Genomic DNA, 17198 nt, shown 5'->3' with positions numbered 1-17198 from the left:
CAACAGCTTCCCCCTCCCTGAACAAGGGAAAAGAGAGAGAGAAGAGCAGAGAGTAGCTTGTTAGTACTTAGCCACAACAAAGAAACACAGCCAAGGTCAGCAAAACCAGCAGAAGCATCCAGCTAGTGTCAGCTGGAGTGAAGAAGCTGAAAAGACAGAGTTAGTTTATACAACTCTCTTTGTTAGTAATCAGACCAATGGGATTATTTAGACCTTATCATTATTTTCCCTTTTACATCCAGTGGCAATTTATTCACATTCTACCACTTTTCTACTCAACCTGTGGAAAATTTTCCTAGACATCAGCCAAAAACTGCCACAGCATTAGACAAATAAGAAGGTAAATTCTGAAGGATGTGGTTGCAAGGGGGAAAATGAAGCAAAGACCTTTAAAATAGTTTCTGGGCACTCAGGTCAGGTGAAGGACTTCCCAGTGTATGCTGCTTCAGGCTTAGAGGGAAACAGCTGTCCCCCATCCTTAAAGTAATGTTAGTCCATGAGCAGAAAAGACAGCAAGGCAAAGTGTGTAGGGTTAGTGGGGTAGACAAGCTTCCAGCAAAATAAACCTAATTTCCCACAGGGAGCTCTGGCTGCAGCTCTGTTTGTTCAGGCACACATGGGAAGCAGAGTTTCCTAAGCAGCTCTAGCAGCCCTGGTGCTCTGTGAGACCTTTATCCTAGAGGCATCACCTTTTATCCTAGAGGCTGAACATGAGCCAGCAGTGTGCCCAGGTGGCCAAGAAGGCTGATTCTGGGCTGCATCAGCAATAGTGTGGCCAGCAGGAGCAGGGAAGTCATTCTGCCCTCTGCTCAGCACTGGTTAGGCCACACCTTGAGTCCTGTGTCCAGTTCTGGGCTCCTCAATTTAAGAAGGACATTGAGATACTTAAATGTGTCCAGAGAAGGGCAGCAAGGCTGGGGAGGGGTCTGGAGCACAGCCCTGTGAGGAAAGGCTGAGGGAGCTGGGGGTGTTTAGCCTGGAGAAGAGGAGGCTCAGGGCAGACCTCATTGCTCTCTACAACTGCCTGAAGGGAGGTTGTAGCCAGGTGGGGGTTGGGCTCTTCTCCCAGGCAAGCAGCACCAGAACAAGAGGACACAGTCTCAAGCTGTGTAGGGGCAAGTTTCGGCTTGAGGTGAGGAGAAAGTTCTTCCCAGCAAGAGAGATTGGCCATGGGAATGTGCTGCCCAGGGAGGTGGTGGAGTCACCATCCCTGGAGGTGTTCAAAAAAAGCTTGGATGTGGCACTTGGAGCCAGGGTTTAGTTGTCAGGAGGTGTTAGGTATTAGGTAATAGGTTGGACTTGATCTCTGAGGTCTTTCCAACCTGGTTGATTCTGTGATTCTGTGATCATCTAGTAAGCCCTCTGTAAGACTGCCTCTGGGCAGTGGTGCACTTCCTTCATCTACCTCAAAGCTGACTGGGAAAAAGCTGTTGAACAGTTGCAAAACTGTCTGTTTGCAAACATTCCAGCCTCTTCTGGGAGCAGCTGTGGTTCAAAATAAGAAAGGAAACTCTTGAGGTATTACACTTCCTGATGCTTCCTGTCTTTTTGGCCAGCTGTGGTGACTGTTTAGTTTACTAGATGGATGTCATTGCAGGATAAGTGTAAGGTCTGCTTGGACCTTGTTGCCTGTCCTCTCCCTGAAGGATGTTCTACCTAAAGTACTACTAATCCCTTGTTTTTCAGTCCCAGCCCCAGTTGTTGGCCTCAAGGCATCCAACCGCAACAGGACGGACAGTCTGTGGTTCACCTGGGGTCCAGCTGCAGGAGATGTTGACTTCTATGAGCTGAATCTTTACAACCCAAATGGGACACAGAAAGAAACGTGGCACAGGAAAGACCTGAAGGAGTGGCATTTCCAGGGGCTGGTTCCTGGCAGGAAGTACACTCTGGTTGTGGTGACTCACAGTGGTGACCTGACCAACGCAGCGAATGCTGAAGGAAGAACAGGTAAAAGACACAAAGGCTTTGGGATTTTTGTTGAGACCCCTTCTGTGGTGGGTTGAAAATTCCCCAACCCCCAGCATTTAAATTGCTAGACTAGCTCAGGTGGAAGCAAATGAAGCTGTGTTTACAAGCAAAACTACAATCTAAAATGAAATGCAGTGAATATATACAAAATGCACAATATTTACAGGTATTTACAATTAATAAGCAGCACAAACAAGGGGAGCTTCCCTGCTCCCCCTCCCTACCCACTCTGTGCACAAGGGACAGGAGAAAGAGCAGAAAGTTGTTTTTTTAGATACTCAGCCACAACAAACAACACAGCCAAGGTCAGCAAAGCCAAGCAGGAGCCAGAGCTTGTATCTGCTAGAGCAAGGAAGCCAAAAAGAGAGAAGTTACTTTACCTTTCTAGCCTTATGTTTATTATCTATCCAATGGGATTGTATAGAGCTTAACCTTTATTTTCCCTTTTACATCCAGTGGTGATTTATTTACATCCTACCACTTTCTGTTCAAGACCTGTAGAAAATTTTTCCATGCACAGCCTGAAACTGCTACACCCCACCCCCCACCCCCCTGTCAGAATTCATGTTAATTCACAACTATGCCACAGATCTGTTCTGAGGGAGGATTTATTGTGAGAGTGACTGAAGGTGTAAAGGTAAAGGCTATCCTTAGGGGTCTCAAACCAGTGGAGTGTGATTTTGTTAGCACGGTGTTACTTTGAAAGGCTTGAGAATGTGCAATGTCTGTGAAAGTCACCACCAGCAGCAGGGACGCAGTACCTGGCTGCATACACAGGGTAGTATAAACCACTTTGTGATGCCTGAAGAAAAGAATTGCATATTTTATGTTGTCTTGTGTAAAAATTTATTAAGAATCTCTCTGTTTGTTTTTTCTTTTTCGCCTTTATTTCCCCTTTCTAGCACCCAGCCCTCCTAACTCCGTGTCCTTTACTGATGTTGCAAACACTTCCCTATCAGTCACGTGGCTGGGTCCTCCAGACTGGACAGACTATGATGATTTTGAATTGCAGTGGCTCCCAAAGGATCCCCTCACAGTCTTCAATCCCTACAGCAGCAGCAAGTCTAAAGTGCGCATCATTTATGGCCTGCGACCAGGGAGGCTATATGAGTTCACTGTCAGGACTGTCAGTGGGGACAGCTGGAGGACATACAGCCAGGCACAGGCTGCAAGTGTGAGAACAAGTAAGTCACAGTTCCCATTGCACCCCAACACGCAGCTGGAGAAGATGCAAAGCTGTTAAATCCTGACTAATTCTGTTGCAGTCGTTGATTTCCATTAATAAATCCATGAATGACCACAAGGACAGGCTGGGAGAATTGGGGTTGTTCAGTCTGGACAGGAGAAGGCTCCAAGCAGGCCTTACTATGGCCTTCCTGTATCTGAAATGGGCTACAAGAAAGCTGGAGAGGGACTTCTTAGGGTGTCGGGTATTGATAGGGCTGGGGGGAATGGATCCAAGGGCATAAGCATATTCTGTTGGAACCTGTTTGAAGTGGTGAAGAAAAGGACTTGAGGGTGCTGGGGGTGAGAAGCTCAACAGGAGCCAGCAGTGAGCACTTGCAGCCCAGAGAGCCAAGCAGAGCCTGGGCTGCAGCAAGAGAAGTGTGGCCAGCAGGGCCAGGGAGGGGATTCTGTCCCTCTGCTCCACTCTGCTGAGACCACACCTGGAGCTCTGTGTCCAGTTCTGGAGCCTCTGTTACAGGAAAGATCTGGAGGTGCTGGAAGGTGTCCAGAGAAGGGCCATGAGGATGAGCAGAGGGCTGGAGCTGCTCTGCTATGAGGACAGACTGAGAGAGTTGGGGTTGTTCAGTCTGGAGAAGAGAAGGCTCTGAGGAGACCTTCTTGTGGCCTTCCAGTATCTGAAGGGGGTTCCAGGAAAGCTGGGAAGGAACTTTTTAGGGTGTCAGGGAGTGATAGGACTGGAGGGAATGGATCCAAGCTAGAGGAAGGGTGTTTTAGATTAGATGTTAGGAAGAAATTCTTCCCCATGAGGGTAGTGAGACACTGGCACAGGTTGCCCAAGGAGGTGGTGGAAGCCTCATCCCTGGAGGTTTTTGCAGCCAGGCTGGAGGTGGCTGTGAGCAACCTGCTGTAGTGTGAGGTGTCCCTGCCCATGGCAGGGGGGTTGGAACTAAATGATCCTTGAGGTCCTTTCCAACCCTGACAGTTTTGTGATTCTGTAATTCAGCTAGAGTCTAAGAATGGTCAGCTCTTTAAATTTAGATTGAAAAGGGACATAGATTTATAATGTTTACATTTAGAGTGGGAGTCTTTGGTTGCAGAGCCTGAATCAGTCAGTTTCAGGGGAAAAAATAGGGCTAAATATCCAAACTTCTCTGACAGTAGGATATTGCTTCTGAGCAATCAAATGAGAAGGGTGAATGGAACCCTGCTGTGCTGGATTTGAAGCTGGAGTTGTAGTGTTCCACTGCCCTGCATTTATGTCCATATCTGTGGATCCAAATCATTTCTAGCTGTCAAGCTAGAAGAAATCATAGAATGGTCTGGGTCGGAAGGGACCTCCAAAGGTCATTCAGTCCAACCCCCTCTGCAGTCAGCAGGGATATCTTCAACTAGATCAGGCTGCCCAGAGCACTGTTGAGCCTTGCCTTGAATATCTCCAGGGATGGAGCCTCAACCACCTGCCAAATCTGATTTGAAAAGATGACCTGGAACTGTGCAGACAGCTAAGCCCTGGCAAACCTTCATGCCACTTGATGTGGGATTCAGCTCTAAATTAACATCTATGTTTAGGAAGCTGAATCACTCTTTAGACTTCAGTCAGCATATTCATTAAAGGGAGACCAAAACTCCCTCTTTCTCCTGTAGTCAGTTATTTAACTGTGGATGTCTGCCATCTGAAAATGAAGTTTCACCTGTCTTGCCTGTCACATGTTATAAATGGTGCTCCAGTATTGCATGAGTGCAGCAGACACACGACATGCTGCCCAGGGAACCAGATGAGTCAGGAGATGACGGTGTTGACTGATACCACTGACCACATCTAACCTCCCAATAGATTGTAGCACAGTTCTAGAAATCCAATTGCTTTGCAGTGTTGCTCTGAGATTTCAGCAAGTAGGTTTTTTTGCTTGTTTTCACAAGAAATTACTGAAGCATCACAAACCTGATCACAGAATCACAGAAACATTCAGGTTGGAAAAGCTCCTCAGGGTCACCAAGTCCAATCCACAACCCTACTCTACAAGGCTCACCCCTAAACCACAGCCCCAAGCACCACATCCAAACCACCTTCAAACACAGCCAGGCTTGGGGACTCCACCACCTCCCTGCCCAGCACATTCCAGTCCCTGACCACTCTTGCCCTGAAAAAATGTTTCCTACTGTCCAGTCTGAACCTACCCAGTGTCAGCTTGAGGCCATTCCCTCTTCTTCTATCACTAATGACCTGGGAGAAGAGACCAGCACCAACCTCTCCACAACCTCCTTTCAGGTAGCTGTAGAGAGCCATGAGGCTGATGTCACTAGATCTGATCTCAGATGGGTAAAATGAGTTAGACAGGCTTGCCTAATAGTCAGGCAACTCACATTTGTGGGAGAGGTAGAAATTCTGACTCCCAGCCTTCTCCTCTGATTAAACCATTGATCTAGGAGCTGTAGGGTGAGCAGAGAGTGCATTGATGTCTATCCCTTTTCACACTGAGCTTCAACTTCTCAGTGTTCTGGGGTGCATTCAGAGGAGTGTGTCCAGCAGATCCAGGGAGGTTTTCCTCCCCATGTGCTCTGCCCTGGTGAGGCCCCAGTTCTGGGCTTCCCACTTCAAGAGGAACAAGGATCTGCTGGAGAGAATCTAAGGGAGGGCTACAAGGATGCTGAAGGAGCACTGCCTGATGAGGAGAGGCTGAGAGAGAAGACTGAGAGGGGATCTGATCAATGTCTATCGATATCTGAGGGCTGGATGTCAAGAGGGAGGGGACAGCCTCTGCTCACTTGTGCCCTGGGATAGGACAAGGAGCAATGGATATAAACTCCAGCACAGGAGGTTCCACCTCAACATGAGGAGGAACTTCTTGACTGTGAGGCTCCCAGAGCCCTGGAACAGGCTGCCCAGAGAGGTTGTGGAGTCTCCTTCTCTGGAGCCTTTGCAGCCCTGTCTGGATGTGTTCCTGTGTGCCCTGTGCTGGATTCTCTGGTCCTGCTCTGGCAGGGGGGTTGGACTGGAAGATCTCCAGAGGTCCCTTCCAACCCCTAACATCTTGTGACCCTCTGATCCTCTAGAACCAGACAAGATACAAAGCCTTCATTGCCGGCCCCAGACCTCTACTGCCATTGCCTGCTCCTGGACTCCTCCTGATTCCGACTTCGATGGCTACAGTGTGGAGTGCAAGAAAATGGACACTCGTGAAGTGGAGTTTTCTAAAAGGATAGAAAAAGACAAATCTCTGCTTAACATCATGACCCTGGTTCCCCACAAGCGGTACCTGGTGTCCATCAAGGTGCACTCTGCGGACATGAGCAGTGAGGTGGTTGAGGACAGCACCATCACCATGATTGACCGTAAGTGGAGTTCAGGGCTGCATGCAGCTGCAAGAAGCAGTTGCTTGTCTTGATTGGACAGCAAAAGGAGGTCTGAACTCCACAAGGCTGATTAAAAAGCTGGAGCAGGTGCCCTACGAGGAGAGGTTGAGAGCCCTGGGGCTGTTTAGTGTGGAGAGGAGAAGACTGAGAGGGGATCTGATCAATGTCTATCAATAGCTGAGGGCTGGGGGTCAAGAGGAAGGGGACAGGCTCTGCTCAGTTGTACCCTAGGGACAGGAATCTACTGGAGAGAGTCCAATGGAGAGCTACCAGGATGATGAAGGGACTGGAGCACTGCCTGATGAGGAGAGGCTGAGGGAGGAGATGGCTGACAGGGGATTTAATAAATGTCCATAAATATCTGAGGGCTGGAGGTTAAGAGGGAGGGGACAGGTTCTGCTCAGTTGCACCCTGGGATAGGACAAGGAGCAGTGGATATAAGCTACAGCACAGGAGGTTCCACCTCAACATGAGGAGGAACTTCTTCACTGTGAGGGTCCCAGAGCACTGGAACAGGCTGCCCAGAGAGGTTGTGGATTCACTTCTGGAGCCTTTCCAGCCCTGTCTGGATGTGTTCCTGTGTGACCTGTGCTGGATTCTCTGGTCCTACTCTGGCAGGGGGCTGGACTAGAAGATCTCCAGAGGTCCCTTCCAACCCCTACCATCCTGTGAGCCTGTGAACTGCCAATGTGTGGTAATCTGGTGGCCTATCCTTTGGTCCATGTTGTGGCAGTGCAGGATTTTAACTATATTGCCTACCATTCTGTTACCAGACCTTAATAACTAGCTCATTCACAAAATGTAGCCTGAGAAACATGAAAAAAAATTTTCTTGTCACTGTGATGTTCAGCACCAAAGATGTCCCAATCATCACACACCTTTCTCGGTCTTCACAGTTGCTACTTGTCTTCCCTGTGCTGGCTGTTTGCCCTCATGGATGGTAACCATCCTCAGCACAAACATCTCTCAGAATCACAGAATTGTCAGGGTTGGAAGGGACCTCAAGGATCATCCAGTTCCAGCCCCGCTGCCATGGGCAGGGACACCTCACACTACATTAGGTTGCTCACAGCCACATCCAGCCTGGCCTTCAAAACTTCCAGGGATGAGGCAGGGCAGGGGAACATACAATCTGAATCTGGCCATTTCTAGTTGCTTCATTCCTCCAAGTCCTATCACTCCCTGACACCTTAAAATCCCCACTTTTGCTGTCCTGGTCCTCTGGAGGTTTTTCCCTACCCACTTTGCTTTCCAGTTTACACCAGCAGTATCACTGTCTGAGGTATGTAGCTTTCTATCACACTAAGAACATTTCCTATGGAAATTCTGCAGCCAGTCTGGGCAGTGGTGCTCCCTAGTTAACTTGTGTCTGGCTGACTCAGGGCTGTTCCTCTGGAAAAGAAAGCAGAAATGGAGATGCTTAAAATATGTAACTTCCCATAGTGAGTGTGCTAAGTGGCCTCCAAATACCTGTGTTAAACCTGTGTCATTTTTAGCAGCCACAATTTTTGATTTCATAGGTTGTAGCAAGACTTGAATGCATTTTTCTGTGGGCTTCTGCAGGAATTCCTACTGAGGAGCTGCCACTTAACCATAGTGACAGTCACTGCTGGCTTGTTTTATCCTTTGGCAGTTTCCCTGTAGGAGGTGAAGACACTTTCTTGATTGATTCAGAGAGCTGGGTGCAGTCAGCTGTCCTTTATTACAAATTGCATTTTCCTTACCAGGTCTAAGCCACAGCAAATACATAGGTAATGCTTTCTCTTGTTTTGTTTTTCCCTTCAATTACTCAGGTCCCCCCCAGCCACCTCCAGACATAAGAGTGAACAAAAAAGATGTGCTGATTACCAAGTCCTCCATCAACTTCACTTTTAACTGCAGCTGGTTTAGTGACACCAATGGAGCTGTGAAGTACTTTACTGTGGTTGTGAGAGAGGCTGATGGTAAGTGTCATGATTTAATACCCTTCTCTTTGTAGCCTATAGGAGTTGCATGGGGAGGTACAGCCCTATTTACTCCACAGCAGAGGAGCTTCTCCTCATCTATTCATACATCACAGAATCATAGAATCAACCAGGCTGGAAAAGACCTTCAAGATCATCAAGTTCAACCTATAACCCAACACCACCTCATCAACTAAACCATGGCACCAACTGCCTCATCCAGGCTGTTTTTAAACACTTCTAGGGATGGTGACTCCACCACCTCCCTGCCCAGCACATTCCAGTCCCTCACCACTCTGATTCCTAATGTCCAGTCTAAACCTACCAGTGGCAGCTTGAGGCCATTCCCTCTTCTTCTATCACTAATGACCTGGGAGAAGAGACCAGCACCAACCTCTGCACAACCTCCTTTCAGGGAGTTGTAGAGAGCCAGGAGGTCTCCCCTCAGCCTCCTCTCTTTCACACTAACCATCCCCAGCTCCTTCAGTCTCTCTACATCAGATTTCTTCTCCAGGCCCTTCACAGCTTCCTTGCCCTCCTCTGCACTGCCTCCAGCACCTCCACATCTCTCTTGGATTGAGGTGCCCCAAACTGGACACCACACTCCAGGTGTGGCCTCCCCAAAGCTGAGTCCCAGGGGACAATCCTCTCCCTGCTCCTGCTGGACACAGCATTTCTAATCCCAACCAGGATGTCTTTGGCTTTCCTGGCCCCCTGGGCACACTGCTGGCTCCTCTTCAGCTGCAAGCAAGGTTGGTAGCAGAAACAAGGTACCACTGTAGCTCTGCATTCACCAGGGATCCTGTCCAGCTTCCCAAAAAGTGCTAGAAAGCTGGATAAGAACAGGGTCTGTCCACAGCTTGAGGCTGTAAGCTACATGACATGAATGGCTGTGCTGTGTAAACCTTCTGTCTTTCTCTGCACCTGATGTAGGCAGTGAAGGACCAAAGCCTGATGAGCAGCACCCATTGCCTTCCTACCTGGAGTACAAGCACAACGACTCTGTACGCATCTACCAGACAAATTATTTTGCCAGCAGCTGTACTGAAAGCCCTGACAGTGACTACAAAAGCTTTGACATTAACCTGGGAGGAGAAATGGAAAACCTAGGAGGACGGTGTGATCCAGACCAGCAAAGCTTCTGCGACGGACCTCTGAAGCCTCGGACTGCCTACAGGTTCCATTCCCCTGTGCTCTGTCACAATGTTAGGACTGGTGCTGTCTGGATGCTCCTCTAGATTAGTCTTGTACAATGTTCCTTGTGTTTGGCTGTGAATTTATAAAAGCTTTATGTATGTGTGTGGTAGGTTGAAAATTCCCCCCCCCCACCAACATTAACTTTGGCAGACCAGCTCGGTTGGAGGCAAATGGAAGGTATATGTACAAGCCACACTGCAATCTGCAATGGAGTGCAATGAATGTGTACACATATGCAATGTTTACAAGTATTCACAGGGGAGAGGAGAAAGGGGAGAGGAGAAAAGGGGAGAGGGGAAAAGGAAGAGGAGAAAGGGGAGAGGAAAAAGGGGAGAGGAGAAAGGAGAGAGGGGAAAAGGAAGAGGAGAAAGGGGAGAGGAAAAAGAGGAGAGGGGAAAAGGGAGAGGGGAAAGGGGAGAGGAGAAAGAAGGAGTTCTGAGGAAGAAGTTCTTCCCCATGAGAGTGGTGAGAGCCTGGAATGGGTTATCCAGGGAGGTGTTTGAGGCCCCATCCCTGGAGGTGTTTAAGGCCAGGCTGGATGAGGCTCTGGCCAGCCTGACGTAGTGTGAGGTGTCCCTGCCCATGGCAGGGGGGTTGGAACTGGCTGATCCTTGTGGTCCCTTCCAACCCTGACTGATTCTATGATTCTAGGATTCTAAAGGGGCAAGGAGCCCTCTACCTCTACTGAGTGAGCTCTCCCAGCTGTGGTATTTAATTCTGGTGCCTTCAGTAAGAACTGTCTGCAGTCACAGGCTCACAGGATGTTAGGGGTTGGAAGGCACCTCTGGAGATCTTCCAGTCCAACCCCCCTGCCAGAGCAGGACCAGAGAATCCAGCACAGGTCACACAGGAACACATCCAGACAGGGCTGGAAAGGCTTCAGAGAAGGAGACTCCACAACCTCTCTGGGCAGCCTGTTCCAGGGCTCTGAGCCTGTCAGTGGAAAGCTTTACTTATCTCTAAGGAGCCAATGAGTTCTTACTTTTCTGCTGTTGGTTCTGAACATCTGATGAGCTCTCTCTCTAATGGTGCTGGGTTTATTTTTTAGGATCAGCATCCGAGCTTTTACCCAGCTCTTCAGTGAGGACCCAAAGGAGCTCCCTAAACCGCTCTTTGCTGACACCTTCTTCTCCTTACCCATCATGACAGAGGCAGGTCAGTTTCAGGCCTGTTTCCCAGGGTCTGTAGCATGTGGTTATGTATTGTCCCACAGTATCACAGCATAGCAGAGGTTGGAAGGGACCTCCAGAGATCATCCAGTCCAACCCCCCTGCCAGAGCAGCAGCACTCAGGGGACTCCACACAGGAATGCAGCCAGGAGGGGTTGGAAAGTCTCCAGAGAAGGAGACTCCACAACCTCTCTAAGCAGCCTTTTCCAGGGCTCTGTCACCCTCACTGCAAAGAAGTTTCTCCTCATGTTGAGCTGAAACCTTCTCTGTTCAAGTTTGTCTCCACTGGTCCTTGGCTTATTGCTGTGCACCACCCAAAAGAGCCTGGCCCCCTCCACTTGACCCCCAGCCCTCAGCTATTGAGAGACATTGATCAGATCCCCTCTCAGCCTTCTCTTCTCCACACTAAACAGCCCCAGGGCTCTCAGGCTCTCTTCACACATCCAGACAGGGCTGGAAAGTCTCCAGAGAAGGAGACTCCACAGCCTCTCTGGGCAGCCTGTTCCAGGGCTCTAGGACCCTTACAGTAAGGAAGTTCTTCCTCATGTTGAGGTGGTGCTGTAGTTTTTCCTTTCCCTCTGCACATCTCCTTCACTTTGTCTTAAAGGATGTGCAAGGACTGCTTCACAGTTTGCTGCTCAAAGTCTCTCTTCACAGGGGAGATGCCCAAGTGCCCTAATTGTCCTCATGCCTCTGAACACTCTGGCATCTAGAACTAGTTGCAAAGTGTGGAGCAAAACCAAGATTTTGATGGCTGCTCCAAAACAGGGCTGGAGCCATGGCTTACCCAGCCTTAGTTTGCAAACCCAGAGGGCTGCTTGATGGAGCTGCTGACAGTGAAGGAAAAGGTGAAGGCTTAGTGAAGCTGTCACCAAGAAAGCTTCAAAATGCAAGGGAAGCAAACTCCTCTAGAATGGGGCTGTGCTTTCTTTTACTGTAATCGGGGGTGAAAGAAATTGTTTGGAAAAAATGTGGACAGAAAAGCGGGCCAGGTTTGAACTGAATGTTTAAATGCCTACCTTTTCCTTGGATTTAAACATTTCTTTAGCTTGTAATATAATATCCCCTAAAATGTGTTGATTCTTTGATTGCTCATCCATTTTCCTCAGGGTATATAAATACACTGTTTTGTTTCTAGAGCCTCTCTTTGGAGTTATTGAAGGTGTGAGTGCTGGCCTCTTCCTCATTGTGATGTTAGTGGCTGTCACTGCCTTATTTGTCTGCCGACAAAAAGTGAGGTGAGTTGAGTCTCTTTCTCAGGTTCTGTTATTGAAGTCAGGTCAAATGATCTTAATTTATAAATTTATTTAAAGCACAGCTGTAAAATTGGAGGAGTGCACTGAAGTAGTCAGCAGAACTAATCATAGAATTAGAGAAGTGTCAGGGTTGGAAGGGACCTCAAGGGTCATCCAGTTCCAACCCCTTTGCCATGGGCAGGGACAACTCACACTAGATCAGGTTGCTCAGAGCCACATCCAGCCTGGCCTTAAAAACTTCCAGGGATGAGGCTTCCACCACCTGTTTTTAAAAAGTGAAGTATTCTATCTCAGCTGTGAAAGAAGCTTTATCCCTTTAAACCATTTTAGGGCCCATCTTAAGACAGGACACTCTCCTTAATGATAGACTGGGCTGTGAGTGTTTCACAGCAAGAAAAAGGTTTTATTGCCTGTGCACAGGTGCACACTCCACACCAAAAACCCTCTGTGCCACAGCTAAGAGCAAGATTGTCACAGAATGGTCTGGGTTGGAAGGGACCTCCAAAGGCCATGTAGTCCAAGCCCCTCTCTGCAGTCAGCAGGGACATACTCAACTAGATCAGGTTGCCCAGAGACCTGTCCAGCCTCACCTCCCACCTCCAGAAAAGAGGCCTCAACCACCTCCCTGGACAACCTGTTCCATTGTTTCACTACCGTCATGGTGCAGAACTTGTTCCTCACATCCAATCTAACTCTGCTCTGCTCTAGTCTGAAGCCATTGTCCCTCCTCCTGTCCCTGCAGGCCTTTGCAAACAGTCTCTCTCCAGCCTTCTTGTAGCCTCCTTCAGGTACTGGCAGGCTGCTATTAGCTCTCCCTGGAGCCTCCTCTTCTCCAGGCTGAACACCCCCAGCTTCCTCAGCCTGTCCTCAGCAGAACTGCTCCAACCCCCTGAGCATTTTCATGGCCCTCCTCTGGACCTGCTCCATCAGCTCCATGTCCTTCCTGTACTGAGAGCTCTACAGCTGGATGAAGCACTCCAGATGAGGTCTCACCAGAACAGAGTCAAGTGGCAGAATCACCTCTCTCTCCCAGGATCTGCTGGCCACACATCTTTGGATGCAGCCCAGGGTGGGATTAGCATTCTGTGCTGCAAGCTCACACTGCCTGCTCATAGAATCATAGAATCAAGAAGGCTGGAAGAGACCTCAAAGATCATCGAGTCCCACCTGTCACCCTAACCCTCATGATTATCTAAACCATGGCACCAAGTGCCACGTCATGTCCAGCTTCTCATGGTCTCTTCTTCATGGTCTGAGCCACAAATCAAAACAGACTTTGAAACATTCCTTTTTTTTTAACCTAAACTAACTTATGTTGTGGCAGCTCTTCCTATTATCAGAACATGATTGCAAACCAGAATATTTTCCTCTTTTTTTTCTTCCAGCAATGGCCATGAGAGACCTACGACAAGGCTGAGCATTCGCAGGGACAGGCCACTGGCAGTCCACCTCAACTTGGGGCAAAAAGGGTAACATCAAAAGTCTTATTTTTTAAGAGCAGTATTTTAACTTGGAATCATGGATGTACTGCCCCTTCTGGTCCCTCACTGATGAAGTCTTTTTGTTTTTGTTTTCTTTTTAAATTATTTCTAGGAACCGGAAAACGTCCAGGTAAAAAGAAAAAAAAAATAATGCCTTAAAAAAGCTTCTTGATACCCAACTGGGATAAGTTGTGACTGTGATTCATCCTGTGGTTTTTCTTCCTCCTGTTGAATGTTTTAGTCCCATCAAAGTCACTCATTTTGAAGCACACTTCACCAAACTGCAAGCGGACTCCAACTACCTCCTGTCCAAGGAGTATGAGGTGGGATCCTGACCTAGGCAAAGGCCTGCATGGAAGGGTGGGCTGGCTGAGTGGAGGGGTTAGTGCCTTAGAGAGGCCTCGAGCTGTTTGCCTTGTTCACACCAATTCAAATAAGTGTGAGAGTCTCACCTGAACTCCACAGGCTCACAGGATGTCAGGGGTTGGAAGGGACCTCTGGAGATCTTCCAGTCCAACCCCCCTGCCAGAGCAGGACCAGAGAATCCAGCACAGGGCACACAGGAACACATCCAGACAGGGCTGCAAAGGCTCCAGAGAAGGAGACTCCACAACCTCTCTGGGCAGCCTGTTCCAGTGCTCTGGGAGCCTCACAGTCAAGAAGTTCCTCCTCATGTTGAGGTGGAACCTCCTGCGGTGCAGTTTCCATCCATTACCCCTTGTCCTATCCTAGGGCACAAGTGAGCAGAGGCTGTCCCTGTCCCTTCCTTCCTGACCCCCAGCCCTCAGCTATTGATAGACATTGATCAGATCCCCTCTCAGTCTTCTCCTCTCCACACTAAACAGCCCCAGGGCTCTCAGCCTCTCCTCCCCAGGCAGTGCTCCAGTCCCTTCAGCATCCTTGGAGCCCTCCCTTGGACTCTCTCCAGTGCTCCTGTCCTAGTGCAGAAGCCAGCTCTTCGTTTGGCAGAGCCTCTTCTGATTGGCAGCCTCTGGCTGAGGTCAGGAGGAATCGTTTGTGTGGCTCATCTCTCTGATGAATGTGGAAGGCACCTGCTGGCCTTGTGCTTGCCTTAAACCACCATCATTAGCTATTTAATTTCAGTTTGGTATTTTTTCCCCAACCCACCCCCTTCTCTGTGCATAACCTTTGAGAGCTGACAGCCCTGTGTCTCCCTGTGTTCTTATGTCCTTTCATTATTGTCACCTCACATTTTATTCCTACATTTCTTTTTTTTTTCCCCCCTCAGGACTTGAAAGATGTGGGTCGAAACCAGACATGTGACATAGCACTTCTGCCAGAGAACAGAGGGAAGAATCGATACAATAATATACTGCCCTGTGAGTCACAGGTTTGGCTCTGTGATAGCACAGCCTCACAGAATCACAGTATAGCAAGGGTTGGAAGGGGCCTCCAGAGATCATCCAGTCCAACCCCCCTGCCAGAGCAGCACAGGAATGCATCCAGGTGGGGTTGGAAAGTCTCCAGAGAAGGAGACTCCACAACCCCCCTGGAGAGCCTTTTCCAGGGCTCTGTCACCCTCACTCAAAAGAAGTTTCTCCTCATGTGGAGCTGAAACCTTCTCTGTTCAAGTTTGTCTCCGTTGCTCCTTGGCTTATTGCTGTGCACCACCCAAAAGAGCCTGGCCCCCTCCACTTGACCCCCAGCCCTCAGCTCTTGAGAGACATTGATCAGATCCCCTCTCAGCCTTCTCCAGACTAAACAGCCCCAGGGCTCTCAGTCTCCCTTCACAGGGGAGATGCCCAAGTCCCCTAAGCATCCTCCTGGCTCTCCCTTGGACTCTCTCCAGCAGGTCTCTGTCTCTCTTCAACTGGGGAGCCCCAAACTGGACTGGTGTGGTCTCAGCAGGGCAGAGCAGAGAGGTGGAAGAACTTCCCTAGCCCTGCTGGCCACACCTTTCTTGATACATCACACCAGCTATTTTTCACTTATTTTTTTTGTATTCCAGAAAGCCTAGTGGAAAAGAGTGCAGCCAATCCCTACCCTTCCTTCCTGGCAGAGATAAAATACCTCTGCTAGCTCGGGGTCTGGTGCTTGGAGGCAGATGATGTATAGCCCTGGATGGTTTCCCACAGCCCAGTAATTTCATTTCACACTAGAGGTGTAATGAGTAGCATTCAGTCTAGGGAGGAAAAGCTCCAGCTATTAGGGGCATTCAGTCACTGCTGATAACAAGGGGAGCAGAAATAACAGTGGGGTTGTTTACATGCAGAGCATCATCCATTTGGTGCTTTCTGACAGCCTTGCCAGATCTTTATTCTTCAGAGGACACAGCAATGTGGAGCTAGTGTGGTTCTGCATGGTCATGATCACAGGATCCCAGGATGTTAGAGGTTGGAAGGGACCTCTGGAGATCTTTCAGTCCATCCCCTCTGCCAGAGCAGGACCATAGAGTCCAGCACAGGTCACACAGGAACACATCCAGACAGGGCTGGAAAGGCTCCAGAGAAGGAGACTCCACAACCTCTCTGGGCAGCCTGTTCCAGGGCTCTGGGACCCTCACAGTCAAAAAGTTCTTCCTCATATTGAGGTGGAACCTCCTGTGCTGGAGTTACCCCTTGTCCTATCCCAGGGTGCAACTGAGCAGAGCCTATCCCCTCCCTCTTGGCCCTCAGCTATTGATAGTCATTGATCAGATCCCCTCTCAGTCTTCTCCTCTCCACACTAAACAGCCCCAGGGCTCTCAGCCTCTCCTCCCCAGGCAGTGATCCAGTCCCTTCAGCATCCTGGTAGCTATCCATTGGACTCTCTTCAGTAGCCCCCTGTCCTTCTTAGACATGTGTGAGGTTAGCTCTGCTCTCCTGGGGCAAGGCCTGGCATTGAGAGTTTTCCCATTTCATCTCCTTCCTGGCAGTTTTGGAGGTGCATCAAGGGGAAGCGCCACACAATGTGCTGCCCCACAGGCTGCCCTCTTACTGCTGGTGCTGTGTGCTTGGGGCCCAGCCTCACAGTCTCCTCTGTTCTGCCTGCTGTGACAGGCTGGGAAGCCTGCCCATGAGGTACCTGAAACAACACCTGAATGGGACCCAAAATGGCATTAACTCATGGGGCAGTCACCTGGTGGCTTAGGCACTCTGCACCTCTCTGAAGAGGCATCTCTGCCTTGAGAAGGTGGTTGGCCTGCTCACACACAGGGTCACAGAACATTAGAGGTTGGAAGGGACCTCCAGAGATCATCCAGTCCAACCCCCCTGCCAGAGCAGCAGCACCCAGGGGAGTCCACACAGGAATGCATCCAGGTGGGGTTGGAAAGTCTCCAGAGAAGGAGACTCCACAACCTCTCTGGGCAGCCTGCTCCAGGCCTCTGTCACCCTCACTCAAAAGAATTTTCTCCTCATGTTGAGCTGAAACCTTCTCTGTTCAAGTTTGTCTCCATTGGTCTTGTCCTATCACTCTGAACCACTGAGAAGAGCTTGGCCCCCTCCTCCTGACCCCCACCCCTCAGCTATTGAGAGACATTGATCAGATCCCTTCTCAGCCTTCTCCTCTCCACACTAAACAGCCCCAGGGCTCTCAGTCTCTCTTCACAGGGGAGATGCTCAAGTCCCCTAAGCATCCTCCTGCCTCTCCCTTGGACTCTCTCCAGCAGGTCTCTGTCTCTCTTCAACTGGGGAGCCC

The 17198-nt window shown here is 49.4% G+C and overlaps 1 protein-coding gene across 1 annotated transcript in view; it reads left to right on the top strand.

The window, feature by feature from the left end:
* Nucleotides 1–17198, top strand: part of PTPRB (protein tyrosine phosphatase receptor type B) — a 91621-nt gene that overhangs the window by 58234 nt on the left and 16189 nt on the right. Inside the window, exons 17-27 of the mRNA XM_054399579.1 lie at nt 1687–1950; nt 2874–3155; nt 6214–6492; nt 8307–8456; nt 9390–9633; nt 10702–10808; nt 11961–12060; nt 13464–13547; nt 13672–13689; nt 13801–13882; nt 14809–14899. Coding sequence (XP_054255554.1) covers nt 1687–1950; nt 2874–3155; nt 6214–6492; nt 8307–8456; nt 9390–9633; nt 10702–10808; nt 11961–12060; nt 13464–13547; nt 13672–13689; nt 13801–13882; nt 14809–14899 — 1701 coding nt within the window. The remainder of the gene's footprint in view (nt 1–1686; nt 1951–2873; nt 3156–6213; nt 6493–8306; nt 8457–9389; nt 9634–10701; nt 10809–11960; nt 12061–13463; nt 13548–13671; nt 13690–13800; nt 13883–14808; nt 14900–17198) is intronic.

This window comes from Indicator indicator, chromosome 3, assembly GCF_027791375.1.
Source record: "Indicator indicator isolate 239-I01 chromosome 3, UM_Iind_1.1, whole genome shotgun sequence".
NCBI lineage: Eukaryota > Metazoa > Chordata > Aves > Piciformes > Indicatoridae > Indicator > Indicator indicator.
This window is presented reverse-complemented; position numbering and strand designations above follow the sequence as displayed.